We start from the raw sequence: 20,320 nt of genomic DNA, 5'->3' as shown, positions 1-20,320 counted from the left end.
ATTTAAACCGGTCCACATTATGGGACAAAAATGCACACTTTGGAAATTTCCAACTTTTGTTTTATTATAGTTGTTTATCACCGACAGAGCCAGGACCGTATCATGTTACAACACTGCCATGATGAGGGTTCGTGAAAGAGTGAGATTTTTGTTGTTACAATGTCATGGTTTATAAACTAGTTATTTTTTCCAGGATTTTCTTTCGTCGCCCCACTGAGCTACCGCGACGTGCTTATAATTACCCGGAGTTCAGAACTACATGATGACATCAAGGATGACGCAGGTCAGGTGACGTCACCAGCTAGCGGCGTGGTGCGTGGTCTGCGTGATGAAGGCTTACCGGTGTGTGTGCTGGGGGACCAAGACTTGAGACACAACATGGCGAGGTTTGAGAGAGATGTGCACGACGTGGCGGTGGCGGCAAAAGACCGTATCACAGTAACAGACAGTAGCTATGTGAAAGGCTTGGAGCGGCGTGTGGTGGTGATACTGCCAGGCAGGGAGGAGGCATTTGATACTGGTGTGTCTGACGAGATGCTGGATGTAAATGACAGGCTTTTTGCAGCATCACGCTGCACGACACAGCTCATCATGGTAGATGTACCTCCTCCCATTGCTCTTAGCTACAACAAAGACGATCACGAGGGCGACGGCAACGCCAACGCATCATACAACGACCGTCCCATGCAAGGTCAAACAAAATCAAGGAAGGGTGACTCTGACCCAAGTGGAGTGGCCTGGGTTAAAAGGAAAGGATTCCTGCTGTAATAACTACTAGCAGTAGCCCTATGTTCAACGACACAACAGCCATAACAAACAACAGCTTTTGTTCAACACAACAACTATAACATGCGCTAATTCTTGTTCTACACAACAACCTCCACCAACACCATGGCAGTCTTTAACACAACAACCACTATACAGGCACTAATCTGTGTTCGCACACTCACATAAAACCATATATGCAAAAGCTCAGAAGGACACAGAGTAAGATTGATCAATTCCATTTTATTGAGTCACTTGAGAAAAAGTGACTCTATGTAATCGGTCAGTGTTAGTCTGTCCGGCCGGCCGGCCGTCCGGCCGGCCGTCCGTAGACACCACCTTAACGTTGGACTTTTCTCGGAAACTATCAAAGCGATCGGGCTCATATTTTGTTTAGTCGTGACCTCCAATGACCTCTACACTTTAACGATGGTTTCGTTGACCTTTGACCTTTTTCAAGGTCACAGGTCAGCGTCAAAGGAAAAATTAGACATTTTATATCTTTGACAAAGTTCATCGGATGTGATTGAAACTTTGTAGGATTATTCTTTACATCAAAGTATTTACATCTGTAGCCTTTTACGAACGTTATCAGAAAAACAAGGGAGATAACTAGCCTTTTCTGTTCGGCAACACACAACTTAACGTTGGGCTTTTCTCGGAAACTATAAAAGTGACCGGGCTCAAATTTTATGTGAACGTGACTCATTGTGTTGTGAATAGCAATTTCTTCCTGTCCATCTGATGCCTCATATAATATTCAGAACTGCGAAAGTGACTCGATCGAGCGTTTGCTCTTCTTGTTTTTAAAGTGCTAATTCGATTAAAATAGGGGTGGTCCCGCAAAAACAAACTTTGATCGTGCACAAATATGTACATCTTGTCATCTGTAGATCGGACCACCCCTGCAGCAAATAAACACACAATTATAAAAACATTAAAATGTGCTGTTGAGCACTAGAATGTACAGAAAACATTTTTCACAAATATTATGTCATCCAGCATTGGCTCAAGCCTGAGCCATGCCTCATTAAAATAATTACATAAACACAACAAAAGTGTGGGGTTGACCGCAACATGAAAAAGAATAAACAAATACACGACAAGTTGAAAAATCATACAAGGTCGATTATACATGGGGAGCCGCCCTGATATGGCCCTTCGTGGTCGGCTGGGCGTTAAGCAAAAAAAACCAACAACAATACATGGGGAGGATGGAGGGTCAGCAAAGAATCTGAGCTGTCCAACTTGAAAATGTTTGGGCGAAAGTAAGTGATAGAGCATCAAGTCCAGCATGCATTGTTCTTTCATATTACTTCCTGTACCAATAACTGAAAACCAAAAAGCAACGTCCTTCCATCCTTTGAGACATAAATTGATGTCCTTTATGTTCGCACACTCGCATACAACCATTTATGCACAAACTCAGAGGGACACAGAGTAAGATAAATAATGGCCAACTGTATTTTATAAGTGCCAATTGGATTAGAATAGGGGTGGTCCCGCTAAAACAAACTTTGATCTTTGCACAAAAAAATTTACATCTTGTACTCTGTAGGCGGGACAACCGCTGCAGCAAATAAACACAAAATTATTATTAAAAAACCCACTGTTGAGCACTAAAATATTAGGAAAACATTTTTCACCAAAAGTATGTCATCCAGCATTGGCTCAAGCCTGAGCCATGCCTCAGCAACAGTATTACATAAACACAACAAAAGTGTGGGGTTGAGTGCCACAACTGTGGGACCTACCTTGGTCCAACATACCCAGGATCTCTCGTGTGAAGTTTTATGAAGATCGGTCCAGTAGTTTTCTCGAAATCGATCTACACACACACACATACATGGTTTTGCAGTTATTTGGGGTCGGCTGTGTATCAAAATGCCATCTTGCTCAAAACACAGGCATTTGGGGTCTCTTTTGTTTTACGTGTTAGAAAATTTCTTAAAACTTCAATGAGGATTAAATGCCATTCTAAAGTGTAAATACTCATTTCAGGAGGTTATTACATGTGCTTGCCCTTGAGTTACTGAAAGATCCTGAGATGACTCATGTGATTTAATGGAGGATGTTATTTGGATGCTGCAAAGAACCAACGTGCTCACAATGCAAAACGAACACTAGGATTGAAAAGTTAATCTAAGTTTTATTGTAGATCTGATCATACAGTCATAGCGAGCAGTTCATCAAAATTATTATAGAAAGGGCTAAACAAGTCTATGGAGAGTCAATGGTTTTGTATAGGAGTGTGGCGGAAAAAAGCTAATCTAAGTTTGGAAATTGGAATGATGCTAGGGCGTAGAGTAGACATCACTGGCTTGGGTGGAGTGGGAGCGGTAGAGCGCGGAGCGGTGGAAACTGATAAAAGAAAAAACTAAACTTAGAATTTGAAACTTCAAACTAAACCTAACACTGTCCTAAAAACATAAACATCAAAGATGGATGCCAGAACTGGAAGGAACCGGAACAAAATGGCGGCCGAAACAAGATGGCGGACCAAAACCAACATGGCGGCAAATCAAGAAAAAATCACTAAAGCTATCATGAAAACCAAGGCAAACAATGTTAGAAAAAATAAACGTATGACATACTAGGCTAACTAGACAAGAAACAACACGCAGTGAAAGGAAAGCTGACCAACATTACAGGACGGAGAAAAACAAATACAACTCATAGTGGGGCTTGTATATTTAGCAAATATGAAGAGTTTTATGTGCTTAACAAAACCAGATACAGAGCCACCGCGAAAAAGTAAACAAGAAGGGCAAAGCCCATACGACTCACATGCTTTACACATTTTTCCTACCAAAATACATGTGACCTTGACCCAAGGTCAAGGTCATCCAAGGTCATGCAACACAAAGCTGTTAATTCAAGACATAGGAAGTACAATGGTGCTTATTGGCTCTTTCTACCATGAGATATAGTCACTTTTAGTGGTTCACTACCTTATTTTGGTCACATTTCATAAGGGTCAAAGTGACCTTGACCTTGATCATATGTGACCAAATGTGTCTCATGATGAAAGCATAACATGTGCCCCACATAATTTTTAAGTTTTAAACAGTTATCTTCCATAGTTCAGGGTCAAGGTCACTTCAAAATATGTATACAATCCAACTTTGAAGAGCTCCTGTGACCTTGACCTTGAAGCAAGGTAAACCAAACTGGTATCAAAAGATGGGGCTTACTTTGCCCTATATATCATATATAGGTGAGGTATTGAATCTCAAAAACTTCAGAGAAAATGGGAAAAATGTGAAAAATAGCTGTTTTTTAGGCAACATTTATGGCCCCTGCGACCTTGACCTTGAAGCAAGATCAAGATGCTATGTATGTTTTTTGGGGCCTTGTCATCATACACCATCTTGCCAAATTTGGTACTGATAGACTGAATAGTGTCCAAGAAATATCCAACGTTAAAGTTTTCCGGACGGACGGACGACTCGGGTGAGTACATAGACTCACTTTTGCTTCGCATGTGGGTCAAAAATGGGTAGTTTTAAAAAAAAAATCAAAATGGCCGCCAGTGTAAACGGTTGGGTATGTTAGGCATATTTCACTTCATGTGATCAACAGCAAATTTGGCGTAAATGGACATTTGCTTTTGCTTAACAAAACCTGATACAGAGCCACCGTGAAAAAATTAAGAAATCAGTAGTTTTTTTTTAAACATTTTCAAAATGGCCGCCAATGCAAAGGGTATTTAGGCATTTTTGATGCGACAAGACATTCTCTTGCAATAGAAACTAACACAAAAACATTTTTAAACAAAACAATACATGTATTGTTGGTGCAGAGAATGATTGGACGGTGTGAGTGGCAGGGTTGAAGAATTTGTGGATTACCTAAACTGTGCAAAAATAAATATATTGCACTAATTGTTATACCAAAACGAAAACATTCATTCCTGTGCTGTTGTATTCAATGTATACTATTGAGGGCACTCAACTTGGCTAACTGGAACACTTTTAAGATAAAAGGTGGCCTTTACCGGGTTATTTGACAGTGCCGCCCAAATAAGGGTACCCCCAAAATAAAACTGATAAAAATGTAATGTATCAACTCAAAAGTCGACTAAAATTCATAATCGCTGTATTTCCAAAACGTTTGTTCTCATGTGTTTTATACACAACTAGCACATTCCGGCAAGTGTCTATACTCAAAAGAAACTGTGGCAGTACTTGAAACAACCATCTATATAACTATATACGGCTTGTGTGTGTCCGTGTGTTCGCGATGCACGGCCAAAGTTCTCGATGGATCTGCTTCAAATTTGGTGGGCATATTCAGGTAGACCCCGGACACAATCCGGTCGATGAAAAATTTCAACACGTGCTCTAAGCGCGGCGCGGTGAACCGATTTTGGTTTTTATGGTTTTTCTGTACATCCATTCCCAGTAACTCTTCCTTATCTTCTCTAGTGTTTTGCGCGTTTAGTCTCCCTTCCTTCGTGTGGCGTCAATCGCGTACGGTGCGCCACGCTGTATACTCTGTCTCGCGTTTCACCCGGCAAAGCCGGGTATTCGGCTCTACTTCTTCCATTTATCTAGTCTGTCATAATACATGCGAAGTCAAAAATATGTGGGATGTAAGTCAACAAACCTGTGGCAGTTTTTAAAATATTATTTCGTGAAGATTCGAAAGTGTACTCAAACGGTTGAACTACGCCTCGTGTGTAGACACACATTCCTGAAAGTTTCAACGCAACCCACTTGGTCATTGCTAAAATACATGGATTTCAGTTGACTTGGGTATCCCTCAAATTTGACACAAAAACATCTCATCCGTGAGATCGACACATACATCAGTAGGTACAATGGCACAACACTAGAAATATGCAAGATGGCGAAATAAAATAACCTGTTCTGGATGGATAATCAAGTTGACTTTCTCTTCGTATACAACAGTGACCCAGTTGTGCCTCAGGAATTGTCGTCGGCTTTTTAAAAGGTGTCACGTCAAGGGTATCCTTATTTTGACGGCGTAAATGATGATGTAAAAAAAAAAAATGTGCCAGATAGCGAAGATCCCTTCATCCCCCCCTTCCTCGTCCTGATATGGCTCTGCGTAGTCGGCTGGACGTTAAGCAACAAATAAACAAACAAAAAGATAGCGAAGATGCGAGCCTTTAATGGCATAGAAAGTTTGAATAAAATGACACAGGAATAAATGTTTGAGTTGGGGTATGAAAATGGGTGCAATAATACTTTTGCACAGTTTAGATGCTGACAGTTTCCACAGGCATGCAAGCACATTTGCAGAGAGCAGTGCTCTGCAGTCCTTCTTTGCAGCATTTGCAGCGTTTTGTTGTACAGCCCTTCTTGCAGGCACACTTCATGAGTTCTCGGCACACGCTGGATACCTCTTGAAAGCTCATCCAGAATGACTCCCACTTTCCAGCCTTGAACTGCCAGCCCGCAGAGTTGGGTAGTCTAATAGGTAAATGGCTCTTCTCAATCTCATGTCCTTCAGCAGCACCTCACTTATGATCAATTTGGCAGCTCTTTTTACTGAAGAGGTACCGTCTAGTACCGTTCACACCCAGGGCAGTACGTTGCTGGTTTTGTCCTACAGATGTACACCAAAAAGCTCTTGTGCTGCCCTGTCAGTGGTACTCGGCTTACAAAGAGGAGCAGACAACCTGAAGAAAGTTTAAGTGACATCTTCAAATGCTTGCCATACTTCCCAAGCCTTCTGTTTCCCCAATACCATTGAAGAACGACATAGTGTCACAGCCTGTAAGGCTATGCAAAATGGGCAGACAGGGTGACTTCTCTTGGCCAATGGATTTGGCAATGTGGCGATACACTTCACGAGCAGAAAAAAACGCAACACAGCTGGAATGAGAAGCAGACTGTCTGGCCTCCTCTACATCCATGGTGCAGGAAATCAGCCTGGGGTACCCTTTACGCAAAAAATGAAAAGTGACATTTTTATTTGAATGTATTTGAATAATGTGTACTATCTCAGAGAGTCTGTCAAAGCCGGGGTAGCAAGCCTTCACACAACAGACCAAAATGAAAGAACATTTTATTTCATGAATTCGTATAATTCTTACTGTTTCACTTTCAGGTTAAAAAAAATTTTAAAAAGTTTCCAGTGACCCAACTGATTCTGGAATCTTTCTGACCGCTATATTTATTCGCTTCAAACAGTCGCTAACAGAATGTTGATCATAGTGAGGGTACGGTAAACCCACCAAATTCACAGAGGTTGCTTACAAATTATGTGCAAACATGTTCCAATTAATAAAAATAAAAAAAGCTTACTGTTAAGCTAGGTAACAAACCTTGATAGTACTAGTGAAATCAGCTCCCTTCTGTGGCACCGGTATAATTGCAGAACGCTTGTTCCCAGGAACCAGCATGTGGTGTAACTCTTGTATATCCTGTAAAAATAAAATTCACACCTTCTTCTTCTTCTTCTTCGGCGTTCCAGAAATTCACACCAATGCACGGTCAACTTAAAATATTAAGCAAAAGGATGAGAAACAAGCAACAAACCAAAATTGTAAAACTCAAAGAGCAGTAGATCTACCTCTTCATTTTTCAAAACCACTTATCTCATTTGATTAGCATACACTGTATGCTTTTGTCTGTTACCTACCGTCTTTGAAAGTTTGATCACAACACTGTAAAGACATGGGGAGTGGAGTGTTTTTATCTCCAGCTGGTCATCCTACTATCTGGCCTACCCTCACTCAGTTTTTGACTCTACCCCTCCCCAGCTCAGCCGTTTAGAGACTTAACGTAGGCAGGACTAATTATCATACCATGAACAATCTCTTTCTCCTCGCCTTTTATTCAAAGTTCGTTTAATCTGTTTAAAATCACCAGCGTGGCGATCATGATTTCATTACTTTTTTTTTTTCTTTCTTTTTTTTTGACTTTTGGGAAGACGCTTAAGCGTGCCCTTTTAATCGATAAACAATACCCGCTATTACGAGCTAGTCGTGTGACAGAGAGTTTTCTTGCACACGAGACTGTAGATGTTTCACGACGGCTTCAGCCGGAGTGAAACAGCAGCAGTCAAGTGTGCAAGAAAACTCTCTGTCACACGACTAGCTCGTAATGGCGATTATGTCTCACAGCATAGGCATAGAAAGATATACATGAGTTTTTGGGGACGAAATAACAGGCACAAAACCACACTGACAACACAATTGCCTTTTCACACATACCGTACACACGCATGCGCGCAGAAGATAGATCCAATTCGTGTCGTGTCTTTTTCTGGTTGAATGCATTTAACAAAGTATCAATCAACGTTTCTGAATCTTTCAATGAAAAAAATAAACTTTTTTTGAACCAAACAGCACAAACCAACGAAAGCTAAACACACAAACACACGCGCGCACTAACACAGATTGAATGCAAAGCGCGAACGAACACGGAGAATTTTTGTAGGTCAGGTCGTGGGAAAGTCCACCCGAAATGTTCCACAGGGGAACTGGTTGTGTTTGGATTGTTCTTTTTCTCACAGTGATGTTGATGTTGTTTACAGTGCAATTTTGAAAGAATATTTTCCAAATTTGGGGCACACTTTCGTCTTTTGGTTCGTTTATCTTGTCGAAGTAACATTCGAGTGTTTCTAAATCCAAACCTTCCATCACCGCTAGTGCAGATTAGACATGCCTGACTGTCTGCGTGCGTGTTAGAGCTGAAGACGAAGCCTCAATCGCCAAAGCGTCACCCATCTTTAGGTCCTGAGCATCGGATGTACGTTGATACGTGGTAAGATCCGCACGGAACTATCTATGCAACTTTTCCTAGTCACAGGTGAAAGGTTCGATCTTTTCTTTGCAATTTCGTCCTCTGTATACGTAGCAAAGCGTTTCGCCATTTTCGGTTTTCGTTGCAGACGACGATAGTGAAAGTAGTACCTACTGTTTTGTTTTGGCCTTTCGTATTCAGGGTTCTTCAGTGAAGCTTGGTAAAGGGACGTGTCGTGTAAGTGGAAAGTTGACGAAGCTTTTGAAAACAGAAATTGAATGAAGAAGAAAATGTGGCTTTCAGTTATATATACTGAAAGGCATAAATTCTGCAAATAGTGCATTGAACGATTTTGCTCTCAAACGAAAATCAGATTGAACCTGTAATTTGTAGTTGACATCTTGAGTGTCGGAGCAAATGTTTCACGCTGTCAGCGTGCGCTTTGCAGTATTGCTGATCCAGCCACAGCTCACTGTGCTAATAAAGACAATGGGCTGAACGGGAGACAATAACGTAAAAAAGATAGTGTATGGCCCTATAAAATGCAACAGGCTGTTTGGCTGTATCAGATATCGCAATCATGCCACGACTTGATGAAGGAGAGAGACAGCAAGCGATTGGGATGCTTAGAGCTGGCCAAAGCATTGAACGTGATAAACACTGAACGTTTTCCGAAATCATTGCGCTTGGACTCAGTCAGTTTTTTTGAAAAATTGTCATTTCATGATGTTCTATTCAAAATCAATAAAGCGAAGGTTTATAAACACTAACATGGCCAATAAATAAAATATTCAAACATTGAAAACATTCACCTCTGAGTTGATTTTTTGTGATTTTTTAAAGTTCAGTTTGCGGAATTTATGCCTCTCGGTATACAGGAGAACGGGGTTGGTGTTATTCTTTTACCATCAAACACTTAGTACACAGATAAAACGTGATTGACTGACCAAGGCCTGTTGGCACACTATTCAGAATGCACAACGAAATGTAACAACGCTTTGATACCCATTTATCTACGTTCGTGATTACTTGAAATGAATACTGAAAACATAAGTGTTTAAGGTAGTGACTGAATGTATGTAAAGGTAAACATTTTCAGAAATAAATGCACCATCAAAATAATTGATTTCGGCATCAAAGCGTGTAACATACAATCTTGCACACGTTTGCTTTAGTAGTGGCAAAGAAGGAATGCGTGTGACATTAACATTATATAACACACTTGGTATCTGTATGTTTATCTGTACATTAATCTGTGGCACAGCACATTTAACATTTACTTTTGGGGCGAATTCTTACAATACATAAATGGACAAGAAGGTATTAATCTATGCGGTTGTGTCTGCGGTGTCAAAATTTGCGACATCAACATAACCAGGAATCCACACACACACATATACATATGCATATTATGCACATATACCTAATCATTTTCATTTACAAAATACTCAAACGTCTCAACCCTAATTCGCAATTAAACATTATATTTAAATCAATAGGCCTACCATATCTAAACTTGCTGATACACATTTTTGCTATCAACAAAATATGATTTATAATTTTGTTTGTTGGGGTATGCATTCCTGGTAAATAACCAAACAATACATCATGTTCTGTTAATATAACATTTTCTTTCGTATTAACAAAAATACATCTAATAACATGTTCCCAAAATAACTTCATTTTTCTACATTTCCAAAAAAAGTGCTCAATATAATCTATTTCGTTACAAAGACTACACAAATTATTTTCTTTCAACTTCATCTTGTGGAGTAAAATGTTTGTGGGGTAAATATTATGTAATATTTTCCATTGAAGCAACTTTAATCTTTCCTCGCTTGTACATTTAATTGCCAAGAGCCAATATTTCTCGTCAATGGAAATATTATATTTATGTAACCAGAATTTTACAGAGCAGGGTTCGCTTGCTTTTGCATTTGTTAAAATAGTGCGGAACTGTTTGGGGGAAGGTTTTTTTTAACAGGTCTTGCAGACAGGGCCCAGATTCGTCGCTCGCGTTTCCGATCATGATTTCCTTACTTGTAATCAACAGATAGATCTAGATCTATCAGCATCACAATCCAGCTGATGAGCTATTGCAAGATTAAACAAAGTCTCTGCATTTCAGCGCTTCACCCGATGAATAACAGACACCAGGGGAGAATTAAACAGTAAAATGATGTGACATTGGTGAATGGATGCGTATTCTTGAAAACTTACCTTCAGAAACGTTGTTTTTGCTCAAATCAAAACACGCAATGTTGCGGAGGCCGCCATCTTGAATTTTCATGCTGTGGATATATAACATTCTAAAAACGATCAAATTAAATACCAGGACACAAAAATACCCAAGAGTATTTATGTCATGCATGTGTTATCAGCAGACAACCTCTGGTTCATGGTAAACCATTGAATTTTACATTTGCTGAGTTGGGAATATGGTACGAACTTCGTCTGCTGTAAATGCAGCCTTTTATTCCCTATCAAAAACCAAAAAAACCGATATCTGAAGTGGCTCTGTATCTGAAATCCCTTAAATAATTATAAGGAACAATATCACAAAGTATGATGTTTGTTGCAAGATGTGATTGATTGATTAGTGCGTCTTCAACATACGAGCCCCACTATCACAAACATGAACCAATTAAAATCTTACAAATTGTTAGCAAACAAAACCGGCTCAAGGCCAAATCATAATAAAAAAGAAAAACCTCCTAGGAAATGAGGCCACTACCAACCAGTCTCAGCTCGCCCCTCACATGGATAAAACGTAAGACAAAGAGAAGGAAAGAAGTCAGACAAACAAAGATTCAAATCGAAATTTCGCGAATTTGGTAAATAAAAGAGCAGAATGGAGGCAGAAATGTATACTCGCCTTTGACAGCATCTTCCTACTTTAAACAGGCTCAAGGCGAGCAACTAACGTTAATATTCTGCCTCCACGTTCGTTCAGAAACTCAACAACAAACTGTGCGCAGATAGTGTCACCATTTTAATTGACTTGAGTATTGCTTCTCCCGTCATGCGTCATTGCGGTGAAAAACTGAAAAACAACAACAATAATTCTTTCTTTCTCTCTTTGGTGTTTAACGTCGTTTTAACATCAATAATAACATAAGATCAAAACACTATTTGGCAAACGAGTCCGTACCACGGAACCACACACACCAATAAAACAATCTCCACTGATGCCGCCCCACTAAGCATCCAAATATCGGAGTACGTAAAATCAAATTGAACAAAAGCAAGAGCACGTTGTGGCGATGAACCCCAAAAATAAATCCAACGACACGCATTCCACTCCACCTCACACAAACAAATTATCGAACATATACCTCAAAGAAACCTTTAGAAATAAAATGACTGTACTTACAACATGTGAGCGTACATTAAACTAAAGATGTTTCAGAATCAAGCGGGACCTGGTGCTGGCTGACCAGTACAAATGGCGGCTGCCAAACCAAAAAGGGGGAAGGGAAGTCACCCAACACAAACCAAGGAAAAACAACTCTTGGATACAGAACACTCCCCGTCTGATATCTTCTTGATATCACTATTCTTAGAGTTCAAAATATACCCAAAACTTAAAAACGACTGAATAGCTTTAAGCTACAACACACGCGCAGTTTAAAGTCAAAATGAAGCTTGAAAAGGCTTTAAAAGAGACGGCGCGAATAACAGCATTGTCTGAGTTCAACTCATGAGGGGCCTACAAAGGCACAAGCTCTGTGATAGGCCTGGTATAGTTCACAGGCTTTTGGTTCTTGATCACACGAATTTCTGCTGACCGTACCAAAGTGTCACTGTCACTGGGGAAAGTGCGAATCACCAAACCAACTGGCCAGTAATTTCTGTGAGTCTCTGCATCCTTGAGAAGAACAAGATCGCCTTCCTCGATGTTCTTTTGCACAAGAAGCACTGCTGGATTATGGACTGCACAAGCCGCTTTGCACCGATGATCCAGAAGCCGTTGGATCGAAGTGCTCCTTCCGTGAAATGCCGACCTTGGTGCTTCACTTTCTTGTGGTAGTGTCGAACTAGCAGAGTTGACACGTGGTGGTTCTTGGGAAGTATCACAGGGTGCACACTGGCTAGCCCCATGGTCTCTTTAGCATTGCAGAGCCTGCCTCCAACACGAAGCAGACCTTCCTCGTCCAGGTAGGGTGAGAGGGAGATGATGCTGCTGGACTTGGGAAGGGGCTTACCTATGGAGAGGCATTCTATCTCTGGTCCGAAAGCGTCTTTCTGGACGGCGCTGATGATGAAGGCCTCTGTTGCTCTGAGGCTATCTGCGTCACGGTGATGAGAGCACTGATGCCAGCCTTTGCAGGATTCTGAAGGCGAAGAGAAGCTGCGGCAGGTGTGTCTGAGGATAGACAGAGAGTTGACCAAGGTTTCCCAACTGGAGAACTTTTCGAATCGGGAGGTCAAAGATGAGGGAACATCTGCAACTTCTGTCTTGCACACACAGGCTCTCACTTCACTGTCCGCATCAGGAGCAACCAATGGAAACTTGGTGTCAGAAATCTCTGTGGAGAGAGAGCTTCCGAAAAGGTCTCTCGATCCATGGAGCCACACACTCTCTTTCCGGCCCAGTACAAATGGCGGCTGCCAAACCAAAAAGGGGGAAGGGAAGTCACCCAACACAAACCAAGGAAAAACAACTCTTGGATACAGAACAGTTAACATTACAAATTAAATTTCATAAAAACTGGAAGCTGGCAGAAAACTGGGTCCAGGAACAGAGCAAAAAATAATAAATCTATTCTAAAACATGTTGATCCTTCAACGGCTTGCCAGCAAGTGACAAAGAATAGAGATGATAAACCGCGAAGGTGAGCGAAAAATTACTACGCGTGACAGCAAAAACTAGGCTCACAGTTACAAAGCGTGCGCTCCGTGGGGAAAATCTCCATAGGCTTGCTAATGGCGTCTAGCGTAAGCCATTCAGGCACATGCAATTAATATCAAAATAACGTAGGCTACACACTCGTTTATAATTTTGTTAGTTACGTTGTTTAACGTCCAGTGATCTGCAAAAAGTCGTACCAGGACGCTCATAATTTATAAAGAAAAATAAAAGATCAAAAGCAAGCTAGACCCGCACGCGAACTTACAGAGGTGGCTGCAAGATGGGAACAAATAGGGGCAAAAATGAGATAAGGAAAGAAAAGTTAAAGAAAAGAGAGGTGAGAAGGAGTTAAAAGCAACAAGAGGCAAAGCCTTCAAGGCTCCCGTAAGAAATCGACAAACAGTAACACAAACTCAATCACTCCGTCACACATACACACACACACACACACACACACACACACACACACACACACACACACACACACAGTAAGCATAGGTGAAACTGTGCAAGAAAGCGAGACACTAGATCTGCCAACTAGTCTCGGCCCGCTCACAATAACAATGACCGAGACTCAGTAATTCCTTCGCGTAACGTCTAACCCTCTTACGTCATAATGTGACGTCTTCACACACGTCAAACACTTTTGACCGAGACGTAATCTTCTTATGCGAGCTTTATCCATAGACTCGGAAATGTTAAAGTTTCTATCACACACACACACACGCACGCACGCACGCACGCACAGACAGACAAAAGTTAGCATCGCATAGGCTACACTTACGTGAGCCAAAAAGGAAGCCACCACCACGGAAAGTCGCATGCGAGTCAAGCTAGAAGCATGACCAAAAACACAAACAAAACAAAAAGAATCTAAAATACACAAAAGGCTCCTTAGCAGGGGCATTCACATTACATAAAATGCAACCTCCAGCGTGATTGTTAGAAAAACAGGTTTTGGGGGACGATGTTTGCTGTACAGCAGTGAAATGGGGACGTATGTGGCCACAAAGTGCAGAGCTACAATTACGTCATCGGTGCTATGAATGTTTTAGGTGTCAGAAAGTTTCTTAAAACTTCAATGAGCATTAAATGCCATTCTAAAGTGTGAAAACTCATTTCAGGAGGTTATTACATAAAATGCAACCTCCAGTGGGATTTTTAGAAACAAACATGTGTTTGGGGACGATGTTTGCTGTACAGCAGTGAAATGGGGTCGTCCAAAACCGCAGAGCTAGCTCTGCACAATCACGGCATCGGTGCTATGAATGGTTTCATCAGATACATGGCGCTAGGCTGTTGTGATATTATGTCATTTTGTGATGACGTCCTGTGGTCGTCATATGGCGCGAAAGTAAGGGTCACGTGATCGCGCACCACTGTGGGCAGTCGCCATCTTCTTGTTCAGTTCTGGAGTTACTTCATGTTGTTAAAAGCTAACAAGAGTTAGAATAAACATACGTTCCAGTTAACAACGCCTTGGGATTCATTGTGAGTGAACGTAACTCAAACATGGTGTCAGAAGTAAACGAAAAGTGCCAAAAGAAGAAGAATGTCGACATTACAACCGCCGGAGAAGTTCTCTTTCAAACCTGAGGAATGGCCCCAGTGGATTCAAGAGTTCAAACGCTTCAGAAGTGCATCAGAACTAAATCAAAAAAGTGGTGAAACTCAACGGGACACTTTGTTGTACGTGATGGGTCGCGAATCCGAGAAGATTCTGTCGAACCTGGAATTTCGAGTTCACACTGTAGGGGAAGGAACGGATGCCAGGGAAGAACAAGAAGTGGACACAGACTTCGAGACGTTGATCAGTAAGTTTGATGCCTACTTCATTGTAAAGAGAAACATAATTCATGAACGCACGCAATTCCAAGAAAGAAAGCAGAAAGAAACAGAAACTGTTGAAGAATTTTATCGTTCTTTGAGATCTTTGGTAGCACATTGCCAGTACACAGACATAGATGACCAACTTCGGGATCGTTTTGTGGTCGGACTCAAAGACGTTAAACTGAAAGAAAAACTTCAGTTAACACATGATCTCACTCTTAGCAAAACCATAGAGGTTGCAAGACAGCATGAGCAGATCAAACAACAGATGAAGCAGCAAGGCTTCAATGCATCGTCTGATGAAGCGAGAGATGAATTTAGATCTAGGCCTCACAGACAGAACCGAGACGAGGACATGACGTCAACCACGCGTTATACGTCATACGCAGGAAATCGGAACGAGCTAAGTCACCACTCTGATCAAAAGAACGCGTCATCAAGCAGCCGTGGGCGAGGCAGATTTCGTCAGGAAAGAGACAAGCGGAACTTTTCTGAATGCGACAGGTGTGGTAGACAACACGGACGAGAATCGGAATGTCCAGCAAGAGGGCGAATTTGCAGAAAATGCATGAAAAAAGGACACTATGCGAATAAGTGCAGGTCTGTGCAAGAAACAGTTTTGACCGAGTCAGAGGAAGAAGAATTCTCGCTAGATTCAGCTGAAATTGAAGATGACACAGAAGCTTGGATGGTTGATTTGAAGATCAAAGGAACAGACATCAAGTTCAAGATTGACTCTGGTGCTGACATCACCATCATGAAGGAGAAGAGTTTTGAGAAAATGAAAGTCAAGCCACAACTTCGCCATACGAACGTTCATCTTACGTCTCCAGCTGGCAAGTTGATGACAAGAGGAGAGTTCTTTGCAAAGATTTCCTACAAAGAAAAGTCGTACAAGTTCCGAGTTATCGTTGTTCGAAACCTAAGTGGAAGCAACCTACTGAGTAGGAACGCCGCTGTGAAAATGGGACTGATCAAACGTTTGGATGAAGTGTACGAAAACGTGTTCGGCGCTACGGGACTCTTGAAAACAGAACCAGTGCAAATCAGACGAGAGAACGCTACTCCGTACTGTGTGACAACTGCACGCCGAGTTACTTTTCCCATCCAGAAGAAGGTGAAGGACGAGTTGGAACAAATGAAGGCAGCAGGCATCATTCGTGAGGTCAAAGAACCAACCGAGTGGTGCGCCACCATGGTTCCTGTCGTGAAGCCCAACGGAAAAATTCGTGACAGTGGATTTCAAATTCCTCAATATGGCTGTCAAACGACCAAACAGCATGATTCCCAACTTGGATGACATAGCGCAGAAGATGGCAGATGCCACTGTGTTTTCGACACTGGACGCTTCCTCTAGATTTTTCCAAATTCCTCTACACAAAGACAGCATGACCATGACAACGTTTATGACGCCTCTCGGGAGATTCTGTTTTGAGCGTGTTCCCATGGGCATCAGTCTTGGACCGGAAGTGTTCCAAGAAAAGATGAAAGAGACGCTTGAAGGTCTAGAAGGCTGCAGCACGATCATGGACGACACAATCGTGTTCGGGAAGACTGAGAAAGAACACGACAAAAGGCTGAACGCAGTTCTTGAGCGGATAAAGGAATCCGGCTTGAAACTGAACAAGTCCAAATGTTTCTTCAAGAAGAAGGAGGTGAAGTACTTTGGGCACATTATCAGCGCGTCGGGTCTTCGTCCAGATCCAGAGAAAGTGAAGGCAATCACTGAAATGCCCGCACCGTCATCAGTGACTGAACTACGCACAGTGTGTGGTATGCTGAACTATCTGTCCAAATTTGTGTCAGGGCTGGCAACGCTCATGAAACCTCTTACAGATCTGATGAAAGGCAACACTGAATGGCATTGGGGAGAAAATCAGCAACAGGCGTTTGACGCAGTGAAGAAGAAAATATCCTCAGCGCAAGCCTTGGGATTTTACAGTCCAGAGAGAAAGACAGTGGTGAGCGCTGATAGCAGTAGTCTAGTTATGGTCTCGGAGCCATTCTCATGCAGTGGAACGGAGATCAGCTCATTCCGATTGCTTATGCTTCCAGAACTCTCACAGACGCGGAACGTCGATACGCTCAGATCGAGAAAGAATGCTTGGCGTCTGTGTGGGCGTGTGAGAAGTTTGCAAAATACTTGATTGGACTGAGTCAGTTTGAACTACAGACAGATCATAAACCTCTTGTGCCACTGATGAAAAACAAGGACATTGATAAAGCTCCGATACGTTGTCAGAGACTTTTGATCCGCATGATGCGATTCAACGCAGCTGTTGTGCACATACCCGGGAAAGAGATAATCATTTCGGATGCACTCAGCAGGAGTCCAATTCCTCACACCGCCGACGACGAGAAAGACGCCGAAGCTGTGACCGCTTACGTTGACGCGATCGAATCGAGTTGGCCAGTCACTGAAAATCGACTAGGAAAACTCAGAGCAGCCACTGTACATGATCCAGAGCTTCAGCAAGTCATCGGATACGTGCTGAATGGTTGGCCTTACTCAACGCCTACCAAGCTCCAGGGATACAGACAAGCGCAGGGTGAACTATCGCTTGTAAATGGCTTGTTGGTCTACAACGGCAGAATTGTCGTTCCTGAGAGTCAACGGAAAGAGTTGTTGAAACAACTGCATGAAACACACCAGGGACTTCACAAATGCAGACAAGACGCACAAGCTACTGTGTGGTGGCCGGGACTGAGCTTGGACTTGAAACAGCTTGTGGACTCTTGCGGAATATGCAGAGAAAATAGACCGTCACAGAGGAGTGAGCCTCTACGTCCATCAATCTTGTATTGCCGGAACGTCCGTGGCAAAAGTTGGGAGCAGACCTTTGCACATTCGAAGAAAAAGAGTATCTCATTGTAATCTACTATTACAGTCGATGGTTGGAAATACAGCAACTTTTCTCGACCACCGCAGCAGCAACCATCAAACGGTTCCGTCGGCTATTTTCCACATACGGCATACCGGACATGATCATTTCAGACAATGGACCGCAATTCCAGTGCAAAGAATTCCGAGAATTCGCACAAGAGTTTGACTTTAAGCATCAAACTAGTAGTCCAGCGTTTCCACAAGCGAACGGGGAAGCAGAGAGCGGTGTGAAAATCGCAAAGAAGATTCTTCAGCAAGAATCACTGGATGTTGCTCTACTCAACTACCGAGCTACTGCACACTCTAGTACGGGTGTGAGCCCAGCACAAGCACTCATGGGAAGGCAGTTGAAAACTAAGCTGCCAGTACTACCAGAGAACCTGCGACCGGTGGCTGTGAACGATGGCATGTTCAGAGAAGCAGATGCAGACTACAAACAGAATTACAAACAGCAATACGACCGGAGACACGGGGTTGTTCCCCTTGCACCGCTGAAACCAGGTGACCCGGTCCTGATGAAGACGGACTTAAGACATGAAAGGGACAGTGGTTGCCACAGATCCGGTAAACCGCACATATCTGGTCAACTCTCCATCCGGGGTATTCAGACGCAACAGGAAACATCTGCAACAACTGCCGACGCCCCTCAGGATTAGCGATTCCGGCGGTACTCCAGCAGCTGTTCCCGACATCACGGATTCTCATGATTCACAGGACATCGATTCACGGAACATCACGGGGTCGTCTCCCAATACCATTCCATACGAGCATCGCACGGGTACACAGCCAGTAAGCCTCTTCGTTTCAGAGAAGATACGGGCTAAATTCAAGTTTGCAAGTTGAGTTTCAAAAGTTTAAAGTTAAAAGCTGTTATTTCGTGACATGCATACACATGACAAGCTCGGTGTAAATTGATCATGAGAACTTGTTGTAGGCTATTTGTGCAAAGAGCACGAAACAAGTTCGGTGTAGATCATGGTTATGAGAGCTTGAAATAGGAAATGTTCACAAGAAGTGAAATCGGTTAAGTGTTGATTTAATTAGTGTGCTAGAAGATATATATGTCTTTTGCAAATCAAAGTTTGTTTTCCAATTTTAAAATTGATATAAATCGTTTGCATAATCTTATTAGAAAGCTTTGATTCGTAATGGTCAAATCTGTCAGCAAGCTGTTTTTCTTCTTGATATGTGCTCGCTGAGCTCTTTGGTTTAACATGGTGATACAACAATGTGATTCTGTTGGTCTGTTCAAGCGACATTTCACAGCTTTTGATATTTCAATTCCACCATATTACTATTCCCCAAATCGCAAAACTGAAGTTTTGCATTGCAGGTTAAGACTTGGAATGAGTGATTTACAATATGATATGTTTAATCGCCACCTAGTAAACAACCCGGAATGTTCTTGTGGTTATTTTGCTGAAACTGTTCATCACTATTTGCTATCATGTCCCCTGTTTAAAGATGCAAGAACCGCAACAATCGGTACATTAGCTCCAGAATTTGTTAATATTGACACACTCCTGACAGGTGATTCAAACATTTCCATATTTGAAAATAGTGCTATTTTTGTTGTTGTCCAAAGCTATATTGAGAAATCAAACCGCTTTGGGACACCTTAGTTCGATGTTGGTGTGGGTTTTTCTAAATATATTACTTGGGGCCCATCTTTTTTTTGATATTTTGTTGTGTCTTTCGTTCTCGTTTTGTATTTGTTTTCGTTTTCGGTATTGACACAGATTGTGTTCAATAATTCAAACTAAGTTTTCCTTGCTGTTTTTCTCCTTTTCTTTTTTTTTCTTTTTTTTTAATTTTTTTTTAATTTAAAAAAAAAAAAATTTAATATATATACACTACTCACAACAAGTTAAGGATCACTATGAGAAAACAGGTGCTCAATAAAATCAGTTCGCTACTGTTATTTATTTCTCAGTCAAACCAAATTGTTATGAATTCTTGTTCAGCTGTAAGTGGGCGATGTTGTGTTAGTGGGAACATTGCACGGGATTCTCTACTACTGAGCTTGGCAGCAAAAGAAAAAATCGGAAACTTGCGAAAAAGGACCTTGTATTGGACCGTTCAGCCCGAACACATTGCAATAGCCACATGGAAAAACCATTATGCACGGGCAAGCACTGCTGTTTATGTGTGAGATGCTGTCACTTGCTTGGCTTTTTGAGAAGACATACCACCAGTATTAGGCATTATCTGACAATGCCTAACGACGAAAATTGAACGAGTTTGAGAGGGGACGAGCTGTTGCATGGTTCC

At 41.9% G+C, this 20,320-nt stretch overlaps 1 protein-coding gene and 1 long non-coding RNA gene across 2 annotated transcripts in view; one reads left to right on the top strand and one right to left on the bottom strand.

Moving 5' to 3' along the window:
- LOC138957141 (uncharacterized) overlaps positions 1 to 2,883 on the top strand; it is a 73,991-nt gene extending 71,108 nt beyond the window's left edge. Inside the window, exon 6 of the mRNA XM_070328308.1 lies at positions 194 to 2,883. Within this exon, the coding sequence (XP_070184409.1) occupies positions 194 to 768 (575 nt within the window). The 3' untranslated portion in view covers positions 769 to 2,883. The remainder of the gene's footprint in view (positions 1 to 193) is intronic.
- An 8,573-nt stretch (positions 2,884 to 11,456) lies between these two features.
- On the bottom strand, positions 11,457 to 13,159 carry LOC138957139 (uncharacterized). Its single transcript, XR_011452938.1, has 2 exons — positions 11,857 to 13,159; positions 11,457 to 11,526 (listed from the first exon to the last, which is right to left on the bottom strand). It is a non-coding gene; the product is annotated as an uncharacterized lncRNA (long non-coding RNA).
- Positions 13,160 to 20,320: the final 7,161 nt, after the last annotated feature.

The sequence above is a fragment of the Littorina saxatilis genome, unplaced genomic scaffold (assembly GCF_037325665.1).
Source record: "Littorina saxatilis isolate snail1 unplaced genomic scaffold, US_GU_Lsax_2.0 scaffold_159, whole genome shotgun sequence".
Classification (NCBI taxonomy): Eukaryota; Metazoa; Mollusca; class Gastropoda; order Littorinimorpha; family Littorinidae; genus Littorina; species Littorina saxatilis.
This window is presented reverse-complemented; position numbering and strand designations above follow the sequence as displayed.